Here is a 23286-nt window from a genome sequence, read left to right as displayed (position 1 = left end):
CTTCTTTCTACACCAGCCTTGCTCACCTGCCCCTTACATCTTCTGGGTCCCACAGAGGTTTAAACCATCCCATGAGCAGTTCTGGATAAACTGCCAGATAGGGATAAGAACTGAATTCATTTCTCAGCCATGTGCTTGTCTCAAACAGGTGGCTAATAAAGTATTCATCATTTTTCACCAGGGGCTATACAGTGAGAGCACAGGCACTATGTAGGGAAATCAGGGCAGGGATCTGTCTTTCCCTGAGTGTCGGAGATGGGACCGTGTAAGACGGAAGAGACCACAGAACTTGGTGGACCGTGGGCACAATGCCTCCAAAGCCACAGGGGCTTTCTTTAATCAGAAAGACCATTAAAACAAACGTTCTCCTTTTAATACAGCCATTGAAAAGATGACACATTAAGAAACATGTAAACACTGCAGCTGCTTAATTACAAGTTGCACTGCTTGATTTAGTACCTATGCACTCCCAGGTTTGGGGACCTTAAGAGAGGGGGACAGGAGCCTCCCCTCACTTTCACAGTTGGATAGAGAAGGCAAGAATGTGGGTAGAGTAAGAAAGAGAAAACAGAAGACCTGGCTTGTGCACAGCGCCTGAGAGAATCAAAGCAAATTCTATCTTCTAGTTCTCCCAGAAGAAAGGTTTAAGATGTTAGGAAGGTTGGAAAATGAACGTGTGTTGTCAGTTGGGAGGCAAAGGAATTGACAAATGCTTCTAGTTAGAATATCAGCTAGGAAAAGGAGGGATACAGAGCCTGACCTCATGCTCTGAAAAGGCAAGGAACCCAGAACTTGCCTCCCTTATCCACTTAAGCCCCAACCTTGATCATCAAGGGCAGCGCATGGGGGATCCTGTTCCCATGAGGATTGTGCGTCGCACCTGAACACAGGACACAGCAGGGGGAAAACAACCTTGCCGCCTCGGTTCTGCTGCCGCCAGTCGCCCTCCTAGGCTACCCCAAATGCCTCTCCCTCCAGTCTCAGCTCTGATCCGTGAGCCCTGCCAAAGGCCTGAGACTGCACTGATCTCAGGAAAACAGAAGTCTTCTTTCCCACACTAACTGAAAGGTGACACAGGAACCAACTCCTTAACTTTCCAAATTACTGAGAACTCAGACTGCCAAATACCGTACCTCTTGGCCAGTGGGGCCTGCTTGGTCTTTCTATAAAGGGAAGGGAGACCAATGGGAGAGGAATGCCTGTCATTTCCAGGGGAGGCAGAAAAAGGACAGTAAACAACTTTACTACCATAGGCCCCAGCGCAGAGCCGTAGAGGGAGAAGTGCCTTCCTCTCTAGCATAACAAAAATATTCACAAGAGTTTTTTTATATGTGTTTTTTAAACACACGATACCAATGGTCCTAAACTTGGGTCAGTCAACTGGTGAAGATGACATATTTGGCAAGCAGAATGATTTGGAAGTGTGGCAGCAGTCTTCTGCCGAGGCCCTGGTCTCCCCTGTGTAACCTATAGGGAGAGGGGTAAAGGGGCTTGGGCATTAGTAAGAACAGCCTTGCCAAAGGTTCGAAACTAAGCCCCAATTCCCAGAAATGAAATGGAGGGTGAGGAGAGACGAGGGTTCACTCTCAGCAAGGCAGAGGGATCAAGGCCCCTTCCTGGGATTGGTTCTTCAGGGAACCAGGCCCTCTTGTTAAGGGCTTGTTGGGGCACGTGAAGCAATACCTAGAACAGCCCAGACCTTGGGGTTACCAAGTGGAGCAACGTGAAGGCAGGCGGTTGCCATGCACTCATCTTCCGTGGTGGGCCGGGTTCAGCCTCCTGGGTTCAACACTGCCGCCATCCGTGCACGACACTGACCCCAGGGCTTCTCTGTGCCCAAGGCCATCCCACAGGCTTCTGTTCCAGGACATTACTGACAATCCAGAGAGGATGGAGAAGGGAGGTGCCTGGGTCCCAGCAGTGAGTGGCCAGAAGGAGGTGGCCTGTGGGAACTTGAGATCACCACATCCAAGATTCCCAAAGAGGTAGCTTCCCAATCGTGAGTCTTCCCCTGCCACTTAGTGGGGGCTGGCCCAACTCCTGCCACTACCTCTGGGACAGCAGAGGGGAGTACAAGATGTGACTACCCAGGGCCCTGTTGGCAGCTCAGAATCCCAGGGACATGCTCAGATCCTGTATCAGGAAGCTCGGAGAGCCAGGAGCCAAGGATGCGTGCTCTCTGCTCTCCCTCCTCTAAGACGCAAGGCAGCCCCCTGAGGAAGGGGGCTCATGTTCCCCAGAGAGGCTGGCTTCCAGGATGCTACCTCTTCTATCCCACATCGGCCGCAGAATCCCAAGGAGAGACTGCTTCCCACCCCAAGCCCCTTGGGTTCTCCGGAGAAAAGAATTTAAGTCAAAAACATGATTTGTTTTCAGGTTGCAAGTAACGGGTCAACTGAGCCTCACAAGGTCCGCCCCCGCCCCCAGCCGCTGGTGTTGGTAGATGGGGGTGCTGGGTGGGTGCCCAGCATCTTCTTGGCCCTGGGGGCCTACTGCCTGCAGTTGTTGTCAGACAGCTGGCTGGGGGTCCGCACCTCACCCAGGGAGGTGGTGCCCTCAAAGCGCTGTGAGGCGATGGCCGCCTGGTGGGACATGCTCTTCCGTACGATGTCACCCTTCCGCCACAACACCACTTCCTGCAGAATTGAAAGGGGGGCAATGTGACACCTTAGAGGGAGGCATGGGGACAGGTTTCCTAGAGGCTCCCAACTTTGACGTGGGGAATCTCGGGCAAGGACCTCCTCTGCTTCTCTCTCACCAAAGGCAGCAGCTGCCAGCACCTCCCTGTCCCTGGTGTGGGCCAAAAGGGCAGGTGGTTGCAGGAGAAGGCCCGAGGAAGCAGACTCTAAGGCCAGGTGGGAATCCTCATTCTTGTGCAATTGTGGGCGACCTAATGTTCCCACCTCTTGGCAAAAATGGAGTCTGACCTTCCATAGGAAAGAGAGCCTCCTGTTCTGTCCCAAGGGCATCGGGGCCTGGAGGAGCCTGGCCCTCACCTGCTGCTTGAAGTAGCGCCGCTCCTCCTCGTCTATCAGCACCAGGTTGAGGTAATAGCGCACAGAGAACTTCTTGTTGATGTCCCGCATGGTGGGCGTGAGCTCATACCCGGCCAGGAAGAGCCGGATCGGGATGGACTCTCCTGTAGGGGGAGGGCAGGAGTCAGCACAGGGGGCAAGGTGATGCCCTCTCCCTTATACCAGGTCACTCTGACCACTGCAGAGATGCCACTGGAGTGCAGCACACGAGCACTTCAGCCTTCTGGGAAGGTGCAGTCGCTCTGCTGCCCAGCAGGTGGCTGAAACAAAAATGTGACTCTCCAGTTCCACTCCAGGTCATGTTGCAGCTTCTCATGTCTTCTCGAAAACAGAGAGCAACTGAGTGGGAACAGCACAGGTCATTATTAGTATAAGCATCTTTTGATTACATGCAGTGTGTTTAGTTTTGGGGTTTTCAAAAGGCAGCTGTCAAAGTCCAGTTAAGCCACCACTTCACCCAGCAGTTCTGATGCCATCTTTCTCCATCCTCAGTGTATGCCCCCCAAAATACAACCTCCCTCTTGTGTGGACTGGCAAGGTGGTATGGTGGAAAGCAGAAAGTCCTCACTATGGCCTCAGTTCTGCACGAACCGCTTTTCTGATTTGTGAGTTAAGTCTCTGCTTCCTCTGGACCTTCATTTTCTCATGTGGAAAATTAGAGAATCGGACTGCGTGATACTACAGATCCCTTCCAGCTCTAACATCAGGCCTTTTCTAGTATCAGTGGAACAAAATTAGGGCAGTAATTCTACCGAGAAAGGCCAAACCTATAATGTGGTCTAAAGCTAAATATAAGCCATCTTATCATTATCTGCTCTTTTACATGCATTCTCAGTGACCCATTTCATTTGTACAGGAAAAATGACAGCTGGCTCTATTTGCACAGCCAGTGACAAAATGGGACATCAGAGAGTGTCAGGAGAGCTTGGTCCCAACCCTCCAAGGGCCTGGCATGGTAACACCCGCGTGTCCCCAGAGCTGCAGGCAGCTAAATCTGTGGCGCTCCTCCTTCCACATGGAACAGCCTGTGGGAGTAAAAGGAATAAGCCAATAAAACCCTGGAAGCACCATGCACTTCAAAATGAAGAGTCTTCGCCATTCCTGAGGAATGGCTAAAGAGCCAATGAAGAATGTAAATGATTGCTTCTTCCAGATAATCACGGTCCCCAAATGACAAAGGACTTCCAGCTCCACTATAATGTTAGCTCCCTGGGGCTGGGAGAGGATGCTTCCAGCAAATTCCAGGGCTATCTGGGTACCTGGTGGTGTTGGCTGAAGTATCTAGTAGTGCTCTTTCTACCTGACAAGTGAATTCAGAGAATAAATCGGAGCTAGAGCCAAGTCACAGACAGGCTGCTGTGCATGCATCCCTTGCTCCTGAGCAGCAGAGAATGCCAGAATGTCAACAGGAAGAAGCAGAAACGTGTTCAAACCACATCTGCTAAACCTGGACCTTCCAAAGTGACGCTTGAGGTTCAATCTTCAGTACAAGCCCGATATATAATCCAAGTCTAAGTGCAACTTTTCAGGGTGAAGATGGGATAGTAGCCTCAAGTTCTACACACTCAGCCTTCCTTTTCTTCCTTATTGCCACCCACGGTGTAAACTGAGAGATTAAGAAGTTACAGGTTAAGAGGACATCTTATTTTGACAGTGTAATCCCTCAAGCCCCTCCAGAATTCTGTGCAGGACATGGGAGAAAAGCTGTGGTAGCCAAGGCCTGGGCCTGGAGTCTCACCTCGCACTGGTGCCCCGTCCATGATCTCGTACTTGGCTATCGTGTCGTTCTCATGGTACACGTTGGGGCCTGTACCCGTCGTTTCTCGCTTGATGATGTCTATCTCCATGTGCTTGATTTTGATTCTCACTAGCAGGAAGTATATCTTCCCTACAATGACATCTTTCAAGTGGTATCTGGGGAACAGAAAGTACAGAAAGTAAGATGTTGGTACTGTGGTCAGACCTTTCTGTTTCAGTAGAGCGCACACGCCACGGCCAAGCGTGCTGGTTAAACGTCCAGTTGCAGGACACACTCACCCATCACTGCCCACACGGCTGTGGCTGAACTGTTTCCCAGTGCGGTCTTTACTTGGATTAAAGTAGCTTCTGTCCCTTCCACATCCCACGCAAAGGACGTCTCTCCTGCATGGTACCCATTCATGTTTGCTCATCTGCTCTATCTCCCCAGCATGCAGCTGCTTTAGTACCTTTTATATTTGTGTTTTTGAAAGATATCCTAATGTATGAGAGGCTAGTCCCACAAGCGCAGGGACCAGTCTCTCCCTTCCTCTGGTCTCCACACAGTGTCTTTAGGGAACTGGACCTGGATGGCTCAAAGCACACAGTTCTGTCCGCTCTAGGCCGACAGGCCAGGCAGCAGCAGTAGAGTGAGAAGAGCAAATCACTCTCGGCATCAGCGCCTGCTTTCTGGGCTCCACTGGCCTGGCCTTGTGAGCTGTTACGAAGTGAGCCACATTGGGTAACACTTCCTGACCCTCAGGCTTTTTTCTTTGGGTCAGTCAATAGTCTACATGTGCACAGCCTGTATCAGGCATGAGAGAAAGAGTAAAATCTTAAAACCTGATGCTCAGCTCACAGGATAAGAATGCTGGCATGGACATCAGAATTCAGCCTCCTTATATTACAGGTGAAGAAAAGGCAGTTGGAAGAAAAGAGATAATGTTCTCTTGGGTAACCAGGATGTGAGTAGGGGGTAGAGAAAGGTGGTAAACCCAGGATCCTAGTCCCCAGGCTGGAGTGTTCCCCACTGTTTCACACCACCCTTCTGTGCACAGGCTACAGGAAGACTGCAGACACCTGAGCAAACAGCCTCAGCAAATTTGCAAAAGCAGCAGGAGACCACCTGCGCCATCTTACAGGGGATGCTTAGAGACCATGGATTCGAGATGTTTTCAAACTCCTACAAATCACACATTCCTGTATTCTAAACGTTATACAGAAGCAAAAGCTGCTCTAGGTATAAGCGGGGAGAGTTAAAAAAAAAAAAACAAAAACCCAACAAAAACGTTGCTTGTGGCTGGAAGAAAAGCGGAAGGCCAGAGGGTCTAAGGACCTCAGCTCCGCTGCCACCTCACACTTTGTGTGTTTGAAACCCACTGATCTGGTCCAAGCTCCTCGCTTTACAGATGAGAAGCCGAGGTACAAAATGTTAGTACCTGCTGACCTTAGCCCAACTTCTTAGTGGCAGAGCAGGCCCTGGTTCCAAGTCTGGAGTTCTCTGGCATATAAATCAGGCACTCACACAGAGCAGCTCGCTGTGCAAGGAGAGGTGTGGTCTGGAAGTGTCCCGTCCCTGCCTCTCTAGAGCACCTTTTCCACACTAGCTTTGGTCTGGCATGCACTGATGACCAGTGGCTGCTCTGAGCTCCTACGGGTGGCACAGCTGCTGGCCTCTGCCTTCACCAGATGGTCAGGACAGTAGTGGGTAGGCACTCTGGATGGCTCCTTTCTGGGCAGGACCGCAGAGCCCTGAGGCTATAAGGAGAAAGGGGAAGAGCCTGTTCCCATGCCAGGCCCAGATCAGCCTCCCTCCCACCTTGCCTCACTCTCTGTTCACTGGTGGGCTTAGGCGAGGCAGAGCCAATTCTGGGTCACGCTGGTCATTTTCCTGGGGCCCTCTAGGTTCCAGGCCTGCCAGGGGAAAAAACACACCATTCCTCCAACCCTGTTCCAAGAACCACATATGTTCCTAGTTTTAAAAAGTTCTGTTCCTGACCCTTCAAAGGTGAGCCATCTGGTGCAGCTCCCACTGCTCCCAGCCTCTGGATGACAGTGGGTCCAGGGGGTGCCACAATGAAAATCCTACTTAGAGACTTTGTGGCTTTTTTGTATAGCTCTCTGTGAATAGAATACCCTTTCTACTTTTGGATATTTGAGTTCCAAACATTCTCAGGAATATCATATTCAAAAGAAAGATGCTTTTGAAATACCCTGTCAGAAAGTTTTGTGATTTATTTATAACTGGCTAATTATTTTGATGTTCTAACAGTAAACACAGTTTAAAAGATATACATCTTCCCAACTCGCCAGTTAAAGTCATTTTAAGACTTTTATAAAAAATACATCAGGGCTGGGCATGGTGGCTCATGCCTGTAGTCCCAGCACTGTGGGAAGCCAAGGCAGGCAGATCACGAGCTCAGTAGTTCAAGACCAGCCTGGGCAACATTATGAAACCTTGGCTACACATACACACACACACACACACACACACACACGGACACACACACACGGACACAAATTAGCTGGGTGTGGCGGTGCATGCCTGTGCTCCTAGCTACTTGTAGGGGCGGAGGTGAGAGAAATGCTTGAGTCTAGGAGGTCAAGGCTGTAGTAAGCCATGACTGGGCCACTGTACCCCATCTTGAAAAAAAAAATCCAATATTCTTTGCTATAATTCATTTTAGTTCAGGGAGGAAGCAGCAAATCATGGCCAATATTTGGTTTCGTCGCTTTGATTTCTGAAGACACAGATGGAGGGAGCACATGATAATGGAATGGTATTCTGAGATTGTTCTTAGCAGTAGCGGGAAACAGCTGAAGCTGGAATTCCAAAACAACCTCAAGTTAGTTTAGCTTGACTGAGAGGCATCATAGGATGTTTAACTTAAAGACACCACCTTAGTTGAATATGGTTAATTTAGGTAAATGAAGTGTTTACATCGTGGTCGGTCCAGCTGCAGCTGGCCTGCCATAGACACTCACTGGATTGCTCCCAGGGTCTTCCCCCACTGCATGTCACCACAAAGCAGTCGAGTCACAGAGGGCCATCAGTTTGCATCTGCATCAAGTCCCATCTTAACCTCCTTAAATAATCATTTCACAACCTTGGCACTGAGACACTTACTTGGATTTATTGTACTCAAATTCAATGTGCAGACAGTCCTCAATCCCAACCTCCATCTTGATGGAAGAGTTCAGCTCCGGGTATGTGCTGAGTGTGTGAACTACAATGTCCATCTCTTTGACAACATCATTGAGGCGGCGGCTGATGGTAGCTCGAAGGAAATAGCTGTAGGAGACGGAACTGTCATGAATAAACACTCCCAGTCTCCAGATGCTACCTAGATATAGGTACCAAATTGGCCCACTTGAGAGAAGCCTGTACAAAGGTTCTTAACCCTTGAGGGCTTTGTATCCTTTTAAGAAGTTACAGACCCTCTTCCAGGGAAAGATGCACATATGTACCTATACAGAGACCTTTTCAACCACAATTCTAGGGAGTTCAAAGACCCTTCCCCCAAATCCCTCTAGGGAGCCCATGCCCCCGGGTCAAGAATCCTGCTGTAAGGGAAAGTGATTTCTCTGCCTTGTACCCCAATCACATGTTATTCTTGGGCCTTTCACAGCCCTTACCACTACTGACCATGTATTTGTGTACAGGTTTTATTTCATCAGCTAACTGCTGGCTTTTGGGGCAAAGGAGTCCGTCTCGTAGTTTTATCTTTGCATGTTTGTTCACCGAACAATATTCAATCAATAAACCTTTTTAAAGTGTCCCAATAAACCTTTTTTAAGTTAAAAGAGGGGACTAGGAAAGAGAGAAATTAAGTCAGCTATTCATTCCACAAACATTTACTGAGCTAAGCACTGGGCTAAGCACAGGATGAATAAGATACAGTCTCATGGGAAGCTCACAGTTCACCGGGGGAGATGGGCAAATAGAGAAATGGGAACACACGGAAAGGGCTAATTGAGATGCTGCGATCCAGTGCTGTGTGGAGGGAGAAAAGGGCATTCCAGGAGAGCAAACCTTATATGCCACAGGGGCAGACAGGACCTGGTCTGTTGAATAACAAGTCTCTGGCTGAACCTAGGATCCCTGGGGAGGATGCTGCTGTGGAGGGGATGAGAGAGAAGACAGAGACACAGCCCTGAAGGGTTTAACAAGCTGCCCTCTGCGGCCCGCCAGTGCAGCACGGTCATCCCCGGCACTTAGCACTGTGCTAACACTCAATGAGGAGGAGCTCTTTAATTGTATTTCCTTCTCCATAAAACATTATTTTAATATAATCTAATATAATAAATTGTATTTTCTTTTAAATAAAACTTAGATAATCCCCACCATCTGTCAAGCATTACCAGATGAAGTTATAAAGATATGGCCGGGCGCGGTGGTTCACGCCTGTAATCCCAGCACTTTGGGAGGCCGAGGCGGGCGGATCACGAGGTCAGGAGATCGAGACCATCCTGGCTAACACGGTGAAACCCCGTCTCTACTAAAAATACAAAAAATTAGCCGGGCGTGGTGGCGGGCGCCTGAAGTCCCAGCTACTCAGGAGGCTGAGGCAGGAGAATGGCGTGAACCCGGGAGGCGGAGCTTGCAGTGAGCCGAGATCGCACCACTGCACTCCAGCCTGGGCGACAGAGCGAGACTCCGTCTAAAAAATAAAATCAAATAAAAACAAATAAATAAATAAATAAATAAATAAAGATATGCTAGCCATACCAACTACACATTTCGGCTACTATCCTCTGTGTGGCACTGGCTGCTTCTTGGGGATCCTTTCGGTTCACCTCAGTAACCATCACCCTGCCCAGGACACCTGTCCCTAGCCCTCTTCTAACTGCTCAGCCTCCCAAGTCTCCCCACCCCGCTGTCTGGGAAGACACTGACTTTTACTCCACTAAGAAGATGAAGGCCTTCCCAGTCAAGACTTACAATGTGCTCCTTCCTCTGCTTTGTTCCTTACTTAAGGTCCAAACATGTCTCTGCATTTTCACCCATCCTGTCTCCAACAGCACCTCTCCCTCTCAAGACCTCTCCTCCCCACTCTGGCCCAAGAACTCTCCATATGGATGCACAATGAAATCACCAGGAGAGGAGAGTCCTTAAGAATCCTGCTGCCTGGGCACACCTGATATGTGATTGTCTGGAAAGGGACACAGGCATTTGCATTTTAAAAAGCTTCCCACATGATTCTAATGTGGAAGCCTTGGTCCAGCATCTGGATCCTTCTACATATTCTGATTTCCCCAAGATCATCAATCTCCCTCTAGCTAAAGGCCTTTTCCTCTGAGCTTATTAAAAAATTGGTTTCCAAAGTCACCAATCCCAAGAACCCTCTCCAGGCCTTACCCTCTTGACCTACCATACTTTCTTTTCCTTTCTTCAGAGACAACTGTCACAAGGCGGGTTCTGCACCAACAGCTGAGGCTTCTCCACGAACCACTCCTCCCAACCCCTTGCTTCTGTCTCCACCACCCAACAGAAACCGCTCGCCTCGAGGTCAGTAACCCATGGCCTCCCAGCTGCCAAATCCAGCAGCCCTTGATTCTGCATCCCGTGAAACACTTCTTCCTTGAAACACTCTTCCCGCGGTTCCACAGAGGCACTGCCCTGATTCACCCCCCTCTCCTCCTCCTGCCATGCCCCGGTGGGTCCTGGCTCTCTCCTCTCCTTGTGCTCCCTTTCTTCAAAAACGTTATCAGTTATGACCTCTGAGCAGATCAGTCCTGACTGCACATTTCTAAGTGTCCCCTCTGTCCTTAGTGCCAGGTCTGCGCTTCCAATTGTCTGCTAAACTTTTATGCTTTCTCTATTTTGCCAGTACTTCAGCCTGCCCTCTAGAGCTGGATGAATCACCTTATCTCCAGATCATTTCTTCCTCCTGATAGCCCTCTGTCTCCATCTCCACGGCTGCATGCCTGCACTCACTGGTAATCTCTGCTGGTGTCTGTTACATTCCTCACTTTCTCTTTGTTCCCATTACAGCCACCAAAATCATACTCGGAGGACCTCACAATAGCCTTCTGATAGTTTTGTCTCTATACTCTTCCCATCCACCAAATGCTACATATGGACTCCAATCTTCCAAAATAACCTTTTCTCTGCCTAAAGACAAAAGAAAAGTCCACAATAATCTTTTCATGTTTTCCCTCTGCCTGTGTAATAAGAAAAAGCTTTTAATCTGGAAGTTACATCTTTAAACTGTCCTCAACTAATTTTCCCATCTCTACCTCCTCTCTTTCGCAACATGAATCCTAAAGTCTTCATGTGATTTGGACATTAACACTTTTCTTTTATTGTGGCAAAATACATATAACATAAAATTTACCACTTTAACAATTTTTAATTATACAGTTCAGTGGCATTAATGATATTCGTATTGCTGTGCAAACATCACCATCAGTCTCCAGAACTTTTCCACCTTCCGCCACTGAAACTCTACTCATTAAACACCAACCCCCATTTCCTCCTTCCCTCAGCCCTGGGCCTCTACCATTCTACTTTCTGTCTCTATGAATTTGACTGCTCTGGGTACCTCATATATATGGAATCAGACAGTATTTGTCCTTTTGTGACAGGCTTCTTTCACGTAGCACAATGTCCTTTAGGTTCACCCATGTTGTAGCATAGGACAGAATGTCCTTCCTTTTGAAGGCTGTATAACAGTCCACTGTACGGACAAAACACATTTCCTGTGTCCATTCACCCACTGACGGACACTTGGGTTGCTTCTACCTTTTGCTTATTGCGAATAATGCTGCTGTGAATATGGATGTACAGATATCCGTTCGAGATCCTGTTTTCCATTCTTTTGGATCCGCTTCTGGATCCAAAAGAGGAATTGCTAGATCATATGGTAATTCTGTTTAATTTTTTGAGGCACTGCTATACTGGTTTCAACACCTTTCTTTCTGCAGTACAAACGCTTAAGACAAATCCACTGCAAAAGAAAAAAAAATTAAATAATAAATCCCTCGGTCAAACTGAAGTGATGACTAGATGATCCTCGCGGTTGCTGCATTCTCTGGGTGCGATTATGAAACACTGTCTTTACTGGGTGTAATGTCAGTCTTAGACCTCTCTGCAAAGATTTGTTTTTTTTCTTTTAAAAAAATTAAAAAAAATTTTTTTTTTGGTAGAGATAGGGTCTCAATATGTTGCCCCGGCTGGTGTCGAATTCCTGGCCAAGGTGCCAGGATTACAGGCGTGAACCACCACCTCTGCAAAGATTTAAAAAGAGCCTTCACTCTTCTGATGGAAGAAGGGAGGACAGAGAAAGAAAAGAAGTTAAAGGTCTTGCTGTGGTGTGTACCATCCTAAACTCAGGTCCTCAGGTGAGGAGATAAACCGATCTTATGAGATGGTATCAAGACCTGGAATCAGGTGTTCAGAGTCACAGGGGAGACTGCTTTATCCCAGTAGCATCACATAACCTCAAGTTTACACCTAACAGTCTATATCTGCTGTGGATTTTTTTTCACCCAAAAGACCTTGGCATCAGTCTCTATTCTCAGAGTTTCCAACACTATAACAGTAAAAACAATCCATGTACCTATGTGTTCACATTTTAAGAACTTTATTTTCTTATCACCCCCAAAAGAAGAGGACATCTAGAATTAGAATCCAAGTCCATTACCCACTTTGAAGTAAGAAAGCTGAGTTACAGAGCTCAAGGTCACACTGCAGCTGTGTGGCAGAGCCTGACAGCAGGTCAGGATCTCCTGACACCCAGCCAGCAGGAGTGTGCTGGGGGTGGCTGACGTTGAACTTTCAGGAATTTTATGACCTGGCTGTTAAACACAGCAATTATTGAAAGTTAAATTATATAAACTCACAATTAAATGAATCATATTAAAAACAAAGGTAAGACATGCGAAAATCTCATCACTTCCTATTTTCCGGCCCTTTACGATGCTCTCTGCTCTTCAGGGAATGTGTCTCCATATGATGGTAATAGCATATCTCTCCCACCTCTACATTTAGGAACATTAGGTAGCTTGAAATTGGCCATGGCGGGGCTATGTACACTACAGAAATTGACACATGCTACAACCTAGGGCCACTTTCCTCTTGGAAGGCCCACGGTTAATGGTTTCCCAGCACGCCACAGCTCGCGACACTCTTCCTTCTCAGGATCACTGTGAAGATCCTAAAAGTGGGGACAGCCTCAGGTCCTCGTCCACATGGGGCAGGTTCTAGGGCACAGTGGGGAACCAGCAGACATAACTTACCGTAGCTTCACATTCTGCCCTGTGTAGGACTCATACGGCTTCTCCACGTGGGTAAACTCAAAGTCGAAGGCCTGCGACTGGGTGATCTCTCCAGGCCGGGCCAGGTCCTTCACCAGGGACACAAATTCATGGTGGTTCCCGCGATCGTAGTAGAGTTCTGGTGAGAGACAGCGATGCCTCCTTTATCAGATCCTGAGCTACACCGGGCCGAGTGAGGGGGCTGTAGGCTGGAGGAACTGCTTTTTGGAAGGACCTCCCTGCAGAACAGACCCCTTCTAGCCTTGTTTTCTTGACCTCTGCTCTTTCACTCCCTCCTTCTTCTCCAAAGGCTTTTCTGTCTTATATAGTGAAATCCCGTGGCAGAAAAGGAACCCAAAATAATCCTGCTCCAAGACACTCGGACACCATCTTTTAATAAGGGTAAGTCATGGGAGCTAATATAAGAAATGCCACGCTTCTTTAAACAGCATTTAACACTTCCAACTTCTGAAAGGATATAGCTATTTAATCATATCATCCTTATAATAATAATCTTCTGACACAGCTAAGACAGGTCTTATCACCCCGTTTAAAAGATGATGGAAACCCAGGCACAGCATGCTTAACTGACTGGCCTGGAGTCGCAGAGCTGGCTGCAGAGCTGAGACTAGAGCAGGTCTCCTTCTAGACTGCGTCTATTTCTATCAGCTGGTATAATGCAGGTCATGACACAACCTACTTCACAAGGCTCTGTGTGAAGTAGCAGGGGTGATGGAGGTAAAAGACTTAGAACAGTATCTAGTACACAGCAAATACTCAAAAACATCGTTAGTAGCTGCTGTTATTACTCCAAAAGGAAGGCATGTGGCCAATCGAACATGGACATTTTCATGTTATTCCCTCCACTGAAATCAGGGGGTGTCCAACTTTAGTGTGCACCAGAGTCACTGAGAAAGCTGGTTAACACACAGATGGCTGGACTCCACCCTAGTGTTTCTGATTCAGGAGTCTGGGATGGGGCCTGAGAACTGGCCCTTCTGATAAGCTCCCCAGGACGGCTGCTACCACACTTCCACGCTTTAGGAAGCATTGCTCTACATTTATCCTCTTCAGGAAATAGTTCTGGTATTTTTTGATGATAAGTTCATGCCACCCATTTGTCCTATATTATTTTATGTTTGCTTATATTCTATTTAAGTATAAGTTTTGCTACATACCTGGTCTCCCCCGCTCCCACTGTGGACTGCAGGCCCTTTAAAGATAAGGCCCACATCCCCAGCTGGAGTGGTGCTTCCTAGAACCTGGCCCTGCACAAGTGAGCTTTTTTTTGTTTGTTTTTTGAGACAGAGTCTCGCTCTGTCGCCCAGGATGGAGTGCAGTAGTGTGATCTCGACTCACTGCAACCTCCGCCTCCTGGGTTCAAGCAATTCTCCTGCCTCAGCCTCCCAAGAAGCTGAGACTACAGGCATCCGCCACCACGCCCAGCTAATGTTTTTTGTATTTTTAGTAGAGATGGGGTTTCATCATGTTAGCCAGGATGGTCTCGATCTCCTGACCTCGTGATCTAACCGCCTTGGCCTCCCAAAGTGCTGGGATTACAGGCGCGAGCCACCGCGCCCGGCCGAGGTAAGCTCTTAATACTGACTGTGGCTATGCATGGCCACATTACAGTTCAAGCCACCACCCCTCGAGGATTCTGTGTTCAAGTCCCATGCTAGACTGCAACTTGCAGCAGGGCAGATGAATTGGGAACAGAGAGCAGGCGGAGCACACTCATTGCCTCTGTTGTTTGCTGCTTGGGGAGGAAGAGGCGAGTCCACAGACTGGAGTCTCTGGGATCCCACACTAGTGATGCCACTTCTGTATGAATTCACAGTGTATTGTGTGGCTGTGGCTTGTGGCTGATTTCCCGTGTAACTACAATCAGCCACAATCTTTTATTACAAACAATGACCTTCCTTTCCAAACACTCAGTGGTTTCAATAGTAGGCAGCATGCTGGTTAGTGAGTGATAATCCACAAAGCCTCAGAGTGGGAGGTGGCAGCTCCAAATTATGGGTGGAAAGTGAGCAATCCAGTAATTGTGCCCCCCCAATAAAAGTCAGAAGTATATGACAGGCGGAAGCGGAGCTGCGGCCAGCCCCGGGGACAGGGACTCCTCGGCTTACTCTTGTTGCATGAGTCCTGGTCGATGGTGTTGGCTTTCATGTGGAAGCCGAAACCTTGACTTGGGAACCTGGTACCTCAGTTTCTAAGCACTAGATTCTGGCCATAGTTTCAGGGGACAGAAGCAGGCAGAGCAAGGCCCCAGTGTCCAGAATCAATGGTCCAGAGTCAAAAGGAAGAGAAGAAGAAAAGGATGGAAAAATACACAAATGCGATCGCACAGCCCAAAGGCAACATCAGGAATAAACAAAACAGAGAAGGCACAGAGAGCGCTCAGGCTGCCAGCATTGTGGAGCCTAGCAACAGTGCAGAAGGTTCCGTCCGCCTGCCCCTGCAGGGCACCTGGAGCAGGAGAAGTCATTCCCTGCATAGCATCACGTTCTCTCTAGCGCCTTTCCTCCTGCACACACATTAATATCAGCTCTGACATCGAATGTCATGGAAGAGTGGCCAGTGTGCAGTCACAGCAGGGCTGGCCTGGCCTTTTTAATCTATCCTTTATAAGCCATCTGCAATACTTCTGCAAACACTGTGGGGCAAAGGGGCAGACACAGCGATGCTTCCTATTTGCCAGAAAGTTTGGTTTCCTCTTGCATAAATTAAAACAAAAATCCAAGGCTGTTCTCACGAGAGGTCTGGGCCCTAAAGAGACTGTAAATAGCCTCTATTCCGTCCCAAAGAAGCAACCACGCGTCATCTTTCATTCTTCCCAACCACCAGTCCTCAGGGACCAGACGTGTCAGGCTAGAAGTAGGAACTGAGTAAGTTTTTGGTTAAGGTAACTATTCTGTCTTTGGTTTCCTTCTCAGTCCAACAGGAGGAAATAACTTTTGTACTCAGGATGTTTTCATGGTGAAACTTGCCACCAACAGTTGAGAAGTGAATTTGCCATTCGGGAAGGAAACTGAGCCAGCTTTGCATCACGGGTCACCCATGACAGCCGCCCTGAGCTTTGCTGCTTGGCTAAGGCCATGTTTAGTCTAGGCCTCGTGCAGTTTTGGAAGAAACCTAAGTCAGCAAAGCATAAAAAGACCTCCAAAGGCCAGGCGTAGTGCTTCATGCCTGTAATCCCAGCACTTTGGAAGGCCAAGGCGGGTGGATCACGAGGTCAGGAGTTTGAGACCAGCCTGGCCAAGACGGTGAAACCCTGTCACTACTAAAAATACACAGATTAGCCAGACGAGGTGGTGGGCATCTGTAATCCCAGCTACTCGGGAGGCTGAGGCAGGAGAATTGCTTGAATCCGGGAGGCAGAGGTTGCAGTGAGCTGAGATTGTGCCATTGCACTCTAGCCTGGGCGACAGAGCAAGACTCCGTCTCAAAAAAAAGCCCTCCAAAGAGCCTCCTCTTCATCTGACCCTCCCAGCCACTGTCTGCTGGCTGGCCACTGTCAGGATTCGTGCTTACCACACCCTACTCCTGTCTGCCAACCCTGTGAAACTCACAAGCACTGGCACCTCTGGGCGGCCCACACCTCACCAGGCGCAGCTCTGCTCCAGTCCCACCAGCAGCTTGTTAAGTAGGCCAGAATCAATCCACCTCATCTTAATGTGCCTTTTACTTAGTGTTTAAAGGGCTGATGAATTAAAATACAGAAAGCCCCTGGAGTTTTTAAAAGTATGTGCTTGATTGGTATTAATGGGCTTATTAAAACCTAAAAAAAAAAAAAAAATCCAGATAATGTCTGTTGGCTTTGGAGTACAGGGATGTTCCTGTCTGCCCTCCTCCGTATGTCTGACCTTCTAATTACGTTTGGTTTATTTAACCCCATTAGTCTCCAAGGCGGCCCAGGTCTGCTTTCTAAACTTCACTGGTGTTCCCCAAAGGATTCCAGCTCAACAATGGTCTCTTCTTCTCACAATTACAGTTTTTCCTTGCAGTGCTCCTTACAGACTACTGCATCTTCCTAAAGACGTGGGCCAGTAGGATGACTAGGTCTTAGATCTTTCTGTCCCATGGGCCTGACCCAAGAGATGCCCTCACCACATGTGTTGGCATTGTTAGAACACAGACCAAGCCACTGGAAAAGTAACCTAGGTACAGGAAGGATCCCAGTGTGGCTCAAAAACTTGCAGAGGATAACAGGAAAATGTCTACCACATAAGTGAATAAATAGGATATTATAGTCTCAGGAAGCAACGTTCAAACTGCCACATCTGAGCAGTGGTGCAGGACCAAATGGGCCAGAGGTTTGACAACTCTTATGTTCTTACATGCAAGGGGGTATCAGTTTCAACTCGGCACAGAAGAGTGTGAGGAAAGAAAGATGTAAAGGCAGGTAAACTGACGTCAGCTTTAATACTTCCTTATCCCAGTTCCCCCAGTGAGGACAGCCCCAGTAGGGGCACACCAGCTGGAGAGTCACCGAGTTGTCAGTGGCCTTGATGGACAACCACATGTTGCTCATCAATGCCTCCTCCACAACAAAGGCAGGAAGCTCAGCTGCTCAACCACCAAAACAAACCTGATTTGTGTCTTTCTTTCATTAAAGTAACTCTTGCTTATCTGGGAGGAGATGCGGGGAAAAGAAAAGAAAACAAAACGAAACAAAACAACAACAAAGAATAGTTTCTGTAAATTCTTAGATTTGACCAATATATCCATTCAACAAATATTTACTAGGCACCTTCTACGTGCTAGCCACTGCACTAATGATGGGCTGAAGGCAGTCCCTGGATCTCAGGTGCTCAGAAATTAGTAAGAAAGACAGACAAGTTTTTTTAAAGTCACAAGCTTGTCATACCCGGCTTGAAAAGAGGTATTAATGAGGCCTCTGGAAGAACAGTGGAGGAAGCACTTAAGTCAGCCTGGGGAAGTCAGAGAAGACTTTCTGATGGATGTGATGTTAGCTAGGCTTTGAAGGAGTAAGAGCTTGGGTGGAAGGTTATATCTTGCAGAAAGATGTTACCATACAAAGGGAAAATACCAAGATTCTAGAAGAAAAGGATAGTTTGTGGAACCCACAAGCGGTGAGAGTGAAGGGTTAGGGGAGACGAGGCTGGAAAGAGAGGGAGGGCCAGAGCAGGAGGGATTTGGATATACTTTCCCCCATTAACCAATAGGGAGGCGAGAAGAATTTTAAGGAAGGACTGACAATGATAGACTGCCTTTAAGAAACTTCATCTTCACAGAAAATGACCTGAAAGGAGAGGAAGACAAAGGCAGGAAGACCACTTAGGAAGCTGCTACAAACAGAAAATAAAAGGCAGTGGCATTGAGAAGAGAGAGGAGACGCTGGTTTGAGATATACTGCAGAACCAGCAGAGAAGGCCAAAACTTAGCAGCCAACTGCATGTGTGGGAGGAGGAGCCAAGACTTCAAAATGACTTCTAGATTTCTGAGGCTAAATGATCCCAGCTGACATAGGCCGAAATGGGGAAAAAAGGAGACGCAGTGGGGCTGTGGCTGAAGCAGAGACAGAGAGAGGGGTTTGTGTTTGCATGCATTTCTGAGGCACCTGTAGGGTATCCCGGTGGACATGTCTAGCAGACAGCTTCAAAGACGTGTGAAACTCGGAAGAGAGGTCGGGTCAGGACAAAGAAACAGTCTGGGAGTCATCAGAATATAATTCATGGGGCTCAGCACAGTGACTCATGTATGTAATCCCAGCACTCTGGGAGGCCAAGGCAGGAGGATCGCTTGAGTTCCAGACCAGCCTGGGCAATAAAGAAAGACCCTGTCTCTACATAAAATTTAAAAAATTAGCTGGGTATGGTGGCATGCACCTGTAGTCTCAGCTACTTGGGAGGCAGAGATGGGAGGATTGCTTGAGCCCAGGGGGTTGAGGCTGCAGTGAGCTGTGATCGTGGCACTGCACTCTAGCCTGGGTGATGGAGTGAGACCATGTCTCAAAAAATTTTTTAAATAAAAAACAAAGAAAATAAGTCATCGGTGCAGATGAGATTGCCACAGCAAGTGACAGGATAAAAGTGACACCTCTGCCTGCCTGCCTCCAAATTAACAAGGAAGAGGGACAGAGCTCAGCGCTATCAACTTGATTACTGCCATATGCCACCCCGTCAGCCAGACCTCAGAACAGACCGAAGTTCCACCCATCTCGCACATAGTCAAAGAATGCAATGAAGGAGAAAACCACACGACCGCAGCTTCAGCAAACTCACTCACTAGCCTCGCTCTGGTGCCCCAAGCTCAGTTTACAATGACTGACACAGGTGTACGACACAAATACTTCACAACATGCTTCTTTCGGGGAACCAGGAAGATAAAATAGGAGGAATATAAGAGTTTAAGAAAAGTCACTGTGTGCCTCCAAATAGACTTCCAAATAGTACATCTTTACTCCCTGTCCATGTGTGTATTTCAGGAACACAAACTCCCTTTTACATCAAATAGAACTACAAAGGTTATTCTAATGCCTTGTTCTTGATCAAGAAATACATCCCAAAGCCAAATAATCAGAAACATATTGTCTAAGAAAAGTCACTCTGTGCCTCCAAATAGACTTCCAAATAGTACATCTTTACTCCCTGTCCATGTGTGTATTTCAGGAACACAAACTCCCTTTTACATCAAATAGAACTACAAAGGTTATTCTAATGCCTTGTTCTTGATCAAGAAATACATCCCAAAGCCAAATAATCAGAAACATATTGTCCATCATTCTGTGTTATTCTACTTCCATGTCCTCACGTAACCATGGATAATTGAGCGTGAACAATATACTTCAGCACAAAGCTGGGACTGGCTCCATCTACAACACCAACTGAGACTGGCCCATGTGGCCAAAGTAAGAGATTTAAGGCAAAGGGTTGAAACATGCACTCCCTATCAGTAGACAGGGCGATCGTCTTCAGGTAAAACAGGTACAGGAGGAAGAGCAGCAAGCCAGTGGGTGATAACTCAATTTGTGAAATGGAAACATTTTACTACTTCAACTACCATAATTTTATAAAGGAACCCTCTATAAGGGTCATGCATGATCCCCTGGCATGCCCAACATTCTCACCAAGTGATGTTATTTTCCTTGCTTGGTAGCTGAGAAAGCCGAGGCCCAGAGAGTGGCTAAATTCCCCCAGGCTCACGGTCAACTCAGTGCAGGGTGGCCAAGGGCCCGGGAACAGTTACCAGTGGAAGCAACAAAAGGTTCTGAGAAAATTCAGCAGGGATGATGGATGTCTCAGGAGTAAGGAGTTAGACAAGAAATCAGGTGGGGCAGGCACAGCAAGCAGCTTCTTCAACTCCCTTTCATTCAGACCAGAGGAAGGCCTTGACACAGTTCCTAGAACAGCTAATTTCACACTGTCTGGGGCAGAAGACATTCTGGGTTATCTTTCACATACTGGTAAGGTACCACCACCTGGGAGTGATGGTATAGACACAGACTAAACATGCCTGCCAACACTATTATTATGGAGCCAAAGAATCAATGCAATAACTTTAAAACTGCTACTAAAAAATACCTTGCTCAATAGGCAATGATTTCTCGACTAGTTACTATGCGTAGCATAATATGCTTTGGACTCATCCTGTTTATCCTGGGGTTCTTTGCTAGAGATGATTTTACCCTCCAGAGGATATACAGCAATATCTGAAGACATTTTTGTGGTCACAAGTGGGGGATGCTACTGTTGTCTGGTCAGTAGAGGCTGGGAATGGTGCTAAACATCCCATGACAACATGCCAAACGACGCCAGACATCACAGTGCTGCTACTGAGGAACCTTGCCATCTACCCCACCATTGAACCCAGAAGCAGGAAAGCAGAAGGCATGGAACTCACTCTTCGGCCCCTTTTCTGGTACACTAAGACCTTTCATATTCTGGCTTTAAAATAACAACAAAGAGCTTCCTGTAAGATCAGCCAGTCTTCAACCTGATTTCATGTTCTTAAATACCAGAGGCAAAATGCTTGAGGCTGAGCAGTGAACCCAAGAGCCAGGCCACAAGGCCTCCTTTTCCCAGGGTTTCTCCTACCTGTGTCTCCGTGTTTCCTGCCTCTGTGAAAAGGAGACGGCAAATTCTTTGCTAAACTCTCAGGATAAGAGAGTTTAACAAAGATTCCCCAAGGAAGTCTCTAAAAACAGAGTTATGTATGCAGTGTGTGGTATCGGTATGGATTCTCTACCAGAGGTGTGTAGCTCACAGGGTATTTACTGTGATTCTACTCCTAACCTAACGACAAAAACAACTTATTTTAAAAGTACCCAAGCATTTTAATAATACACAAGAGTCTAAATAAGGCTTAGAATTGGAGACAACCCAGTCTTGACTGGGAGCTCCCCAAATCACTTTACCATTACTGCCTTTTACTGTCTAGTTCTTATTTGTTTATTTGTTTATTTTTTTGAGACAGGGTCTTGCTGGTTGTCACCCAGGCTGGAGTGCTGTGGTGTTATCACAGCTCACTGCTGCCTGGAACTCCTGGGTTCAAACAATCCTCCCATCTCAGCCTCCCGAGGAGCTAGGACTACAGGCAAGCACCACCACGACCAGCTAATTACAAAAAAATTTTTCGGGGTAGAGGCAGGTCTTGCTATATTGCCCAGGCTGGTCTCCAACTCCTGGCCTCAAGCAATCCTCCCACTTCAGCCTCTCAAAGTGCTGGGATTGCAGGCATCAGCCACTGTGCCTGGCGCTGTCTAGTTCCAATGATTAATAATCATGTTTAAAGCATTGAGAAACTCTGATCACTTAATTGTGGTTTTTAGAAACACCATTTCTTTGTCTTTAAACAGAAAATGTGTGTGAAAACTCGCATTCTAATAAAGAAGTCTAAGAAACGCAGCCTAGGTAGTCAGATTTAGACTGAAGATTATGGGTCTTCTTTCTGGAAACATGTACAAGCACAGGTAGTTCAGGGCTGAGGTGAGGTAGAGAGAACTGGTTAGCTCTCTCACACCACATCTAAAGAGAAAAACGGGTTGGTGGGGGCTCTGGGAAGTGGGGCTCGGTGGACCAGCCTCACTTTGCGTCTGGCAGTTGCAGATGGCCGGGCGATGGGAAAGCCAGTACTGGCAGAGCGGTCTCCCCCTAACAAACCCACCTGCAGGCTATGGCCAGAGCACCTCACCCAGAAATCCTGGGGACAGGAAGCAAAGCCGAGTGCATGCCGGAGACAATGGGGAGAACCCATAGGCAAGGTGCCCATCCCACGAGGCACAGCAGGGCGCTTCCTCCCGCCCTCGCCGTCCCCATCTCCCTGGCAGCGCGCTGTCACTTTTGGCAGGGAGGACAGTAACGCAGGGGGAGTCGCCCACGGGCGGGACTTGTAGCTGAACCCCAGGCCTCAGACTGCAGTTGACAAGCGACTGTGACAGGCCTCGCCGGAGGAGCTGGGCCCTGAATCACCCTGCTCCCCGGCCGGCTGTCGGCGCTGGGGGAGGGGGTCCCGGGGGTCGACTCACCGATCTGCCCGATGAACTCGATCTTGATGCCCTGGTGCTCCAGCCGCTTGTTGGGGTTCTTGAGGGCAAGGCTCACCTTCCCGGAGACCGTCTCCCCGTCGTAGAAGAGGAAATATTTCTCCTTCTTCCCGTCCTCCGTCTTGTGCTCGGCCCGCTTCCTACTCTCTGCATCGTTCAGAAGGATTTCCACCTCCACGCTCTGCCCGAAGCCGAAGAAGCTCATCGCACCGCCGGGCCGGGCGGGTCTCGGTAAGGACCGCTCCCTCGCACCGGGGCGCGGGCTGCCCTAGGTAAAGAAGGCCAGAGGGCCCGATGCGCGAGCGCGCTCGGCCGCCGCGGCGCTGCCTGGCTCCGCCGGTGCCGCCGGGCAGTGGGCGCCGACCGACAGCCGGCTCCACGGGGGAGGGGCACGGCCGGGGGAGGCTGGCGGCTGCGGGCTGCGGCGCCCGAGCAGCAATGCACCGAGGAGCAGTGCCCTGCGCCGAGCCAGTCCCAGCCAGTCCCGCGGCCGGTGGCAGTGGGCGGGCGAGGGTCGGCCGTGCAATGCTGCGGGGGGCAGCCGCACAGAGCCGGGTGTGCGTGGCCTGCGCCTGCCGGGTGGGGTCCAGCGCCGAGCAGCGCTGCGAGCTGCCCAGCCTCCGGCGGTGCAACGCACCGAGGCGCTTCGGCGGCTCCGGGCGGGGGAGGGGGCAGGCGAGCTCCAGCCCGGATGCGCTGGAGCAGCGGCGCGCAGGCGCACCCCCTAACGCTCCTGGGACTCCCGGC

The 23286-nt window shown here is 48.7% G+C and overlaps 2 protein-coding genes across 5 annotated transcripts in view; one reads left to right on the top strand and one right to left on the bottom strand.

Moving 5' to 3' along the window:
• Window positions 1–289: 289 nt before the first annotated feature.
• Window positions 290–23283, bottom strand: VPS26B (VPS26, retromer complex component B). 3 transcript variants are annotated; one of them, XM_016922400.4, is made up of 6 exons: window positions 22522–23283; window positions 13014–13170; window positions 7900–8064; window positions 4774–4949; window positions 2997–3139; window positions 290–2636 (listed from the first exon to the last, which is right to left on the bottom strand). In XM_016922400.4, exons 1-6 carry the CDS (start codon window positions 22742–22744, stop codon window positions 2490–2492), a joined length of 1011 nt encoding a protein of 336 aa, XP_016777889.2. In that variant the 5' UTR covers window positions 22745–23283; the 3' UTR covers window positions 290–2489. The 3 variants fall into 3 exon arrangements, with proteins under 3 accessions (XP_016777889.2, XP_063640682.1, XP_063640683.1); XM_063784612.1 differs by lacking the exon at window positions 290–2636 and having other exon boundaries at window positions 3109–3374; window positions 22522–23237; XM_063784613.1 differs by lacking the exons at window positions 290–2636; window positions 2997–3139 and adding an exon at window positions 4488–4641 and having other exon boundaries at window positions 22522–23237.
• The window catches only part of NCAPD3 (non-SMC condensin II complex subunit D3), a 71387-nt gene continuing 70779 nt past the window's right edge, over window positions 22679–23286 (top strand). For both annotated transcript variants that reach the window (XM_063784611.1, XM_024347492.3), the window contains exon 1: window positions 22679–22770. The gene's annotated coding sequence lies outside the window, so the exon portion shown is untranslated. The remainder of the gene's footprint in view (window positions 22771–23286) is intronic.

Source organism: Pan troglodytes, chromosome 9 (genome assembly GCF_028858775.2).
Source record: "Pan troglodytes isolate AG18354 chromosome 9, NHGRI_mPanTro3-v2.0_pri, whole genome shotgun sequence".
Lineage (NCBI taxonomy): Eukaryota > Metazoa > Chordata > Mammalia > Primates > Hominidae > Pan > Pan troglodytes.
The sequence above is the reverse complement of the archived record's forward strand: the minus strand, read 5'-3'. Positions and strand labels throughout refer to the sequence as shown.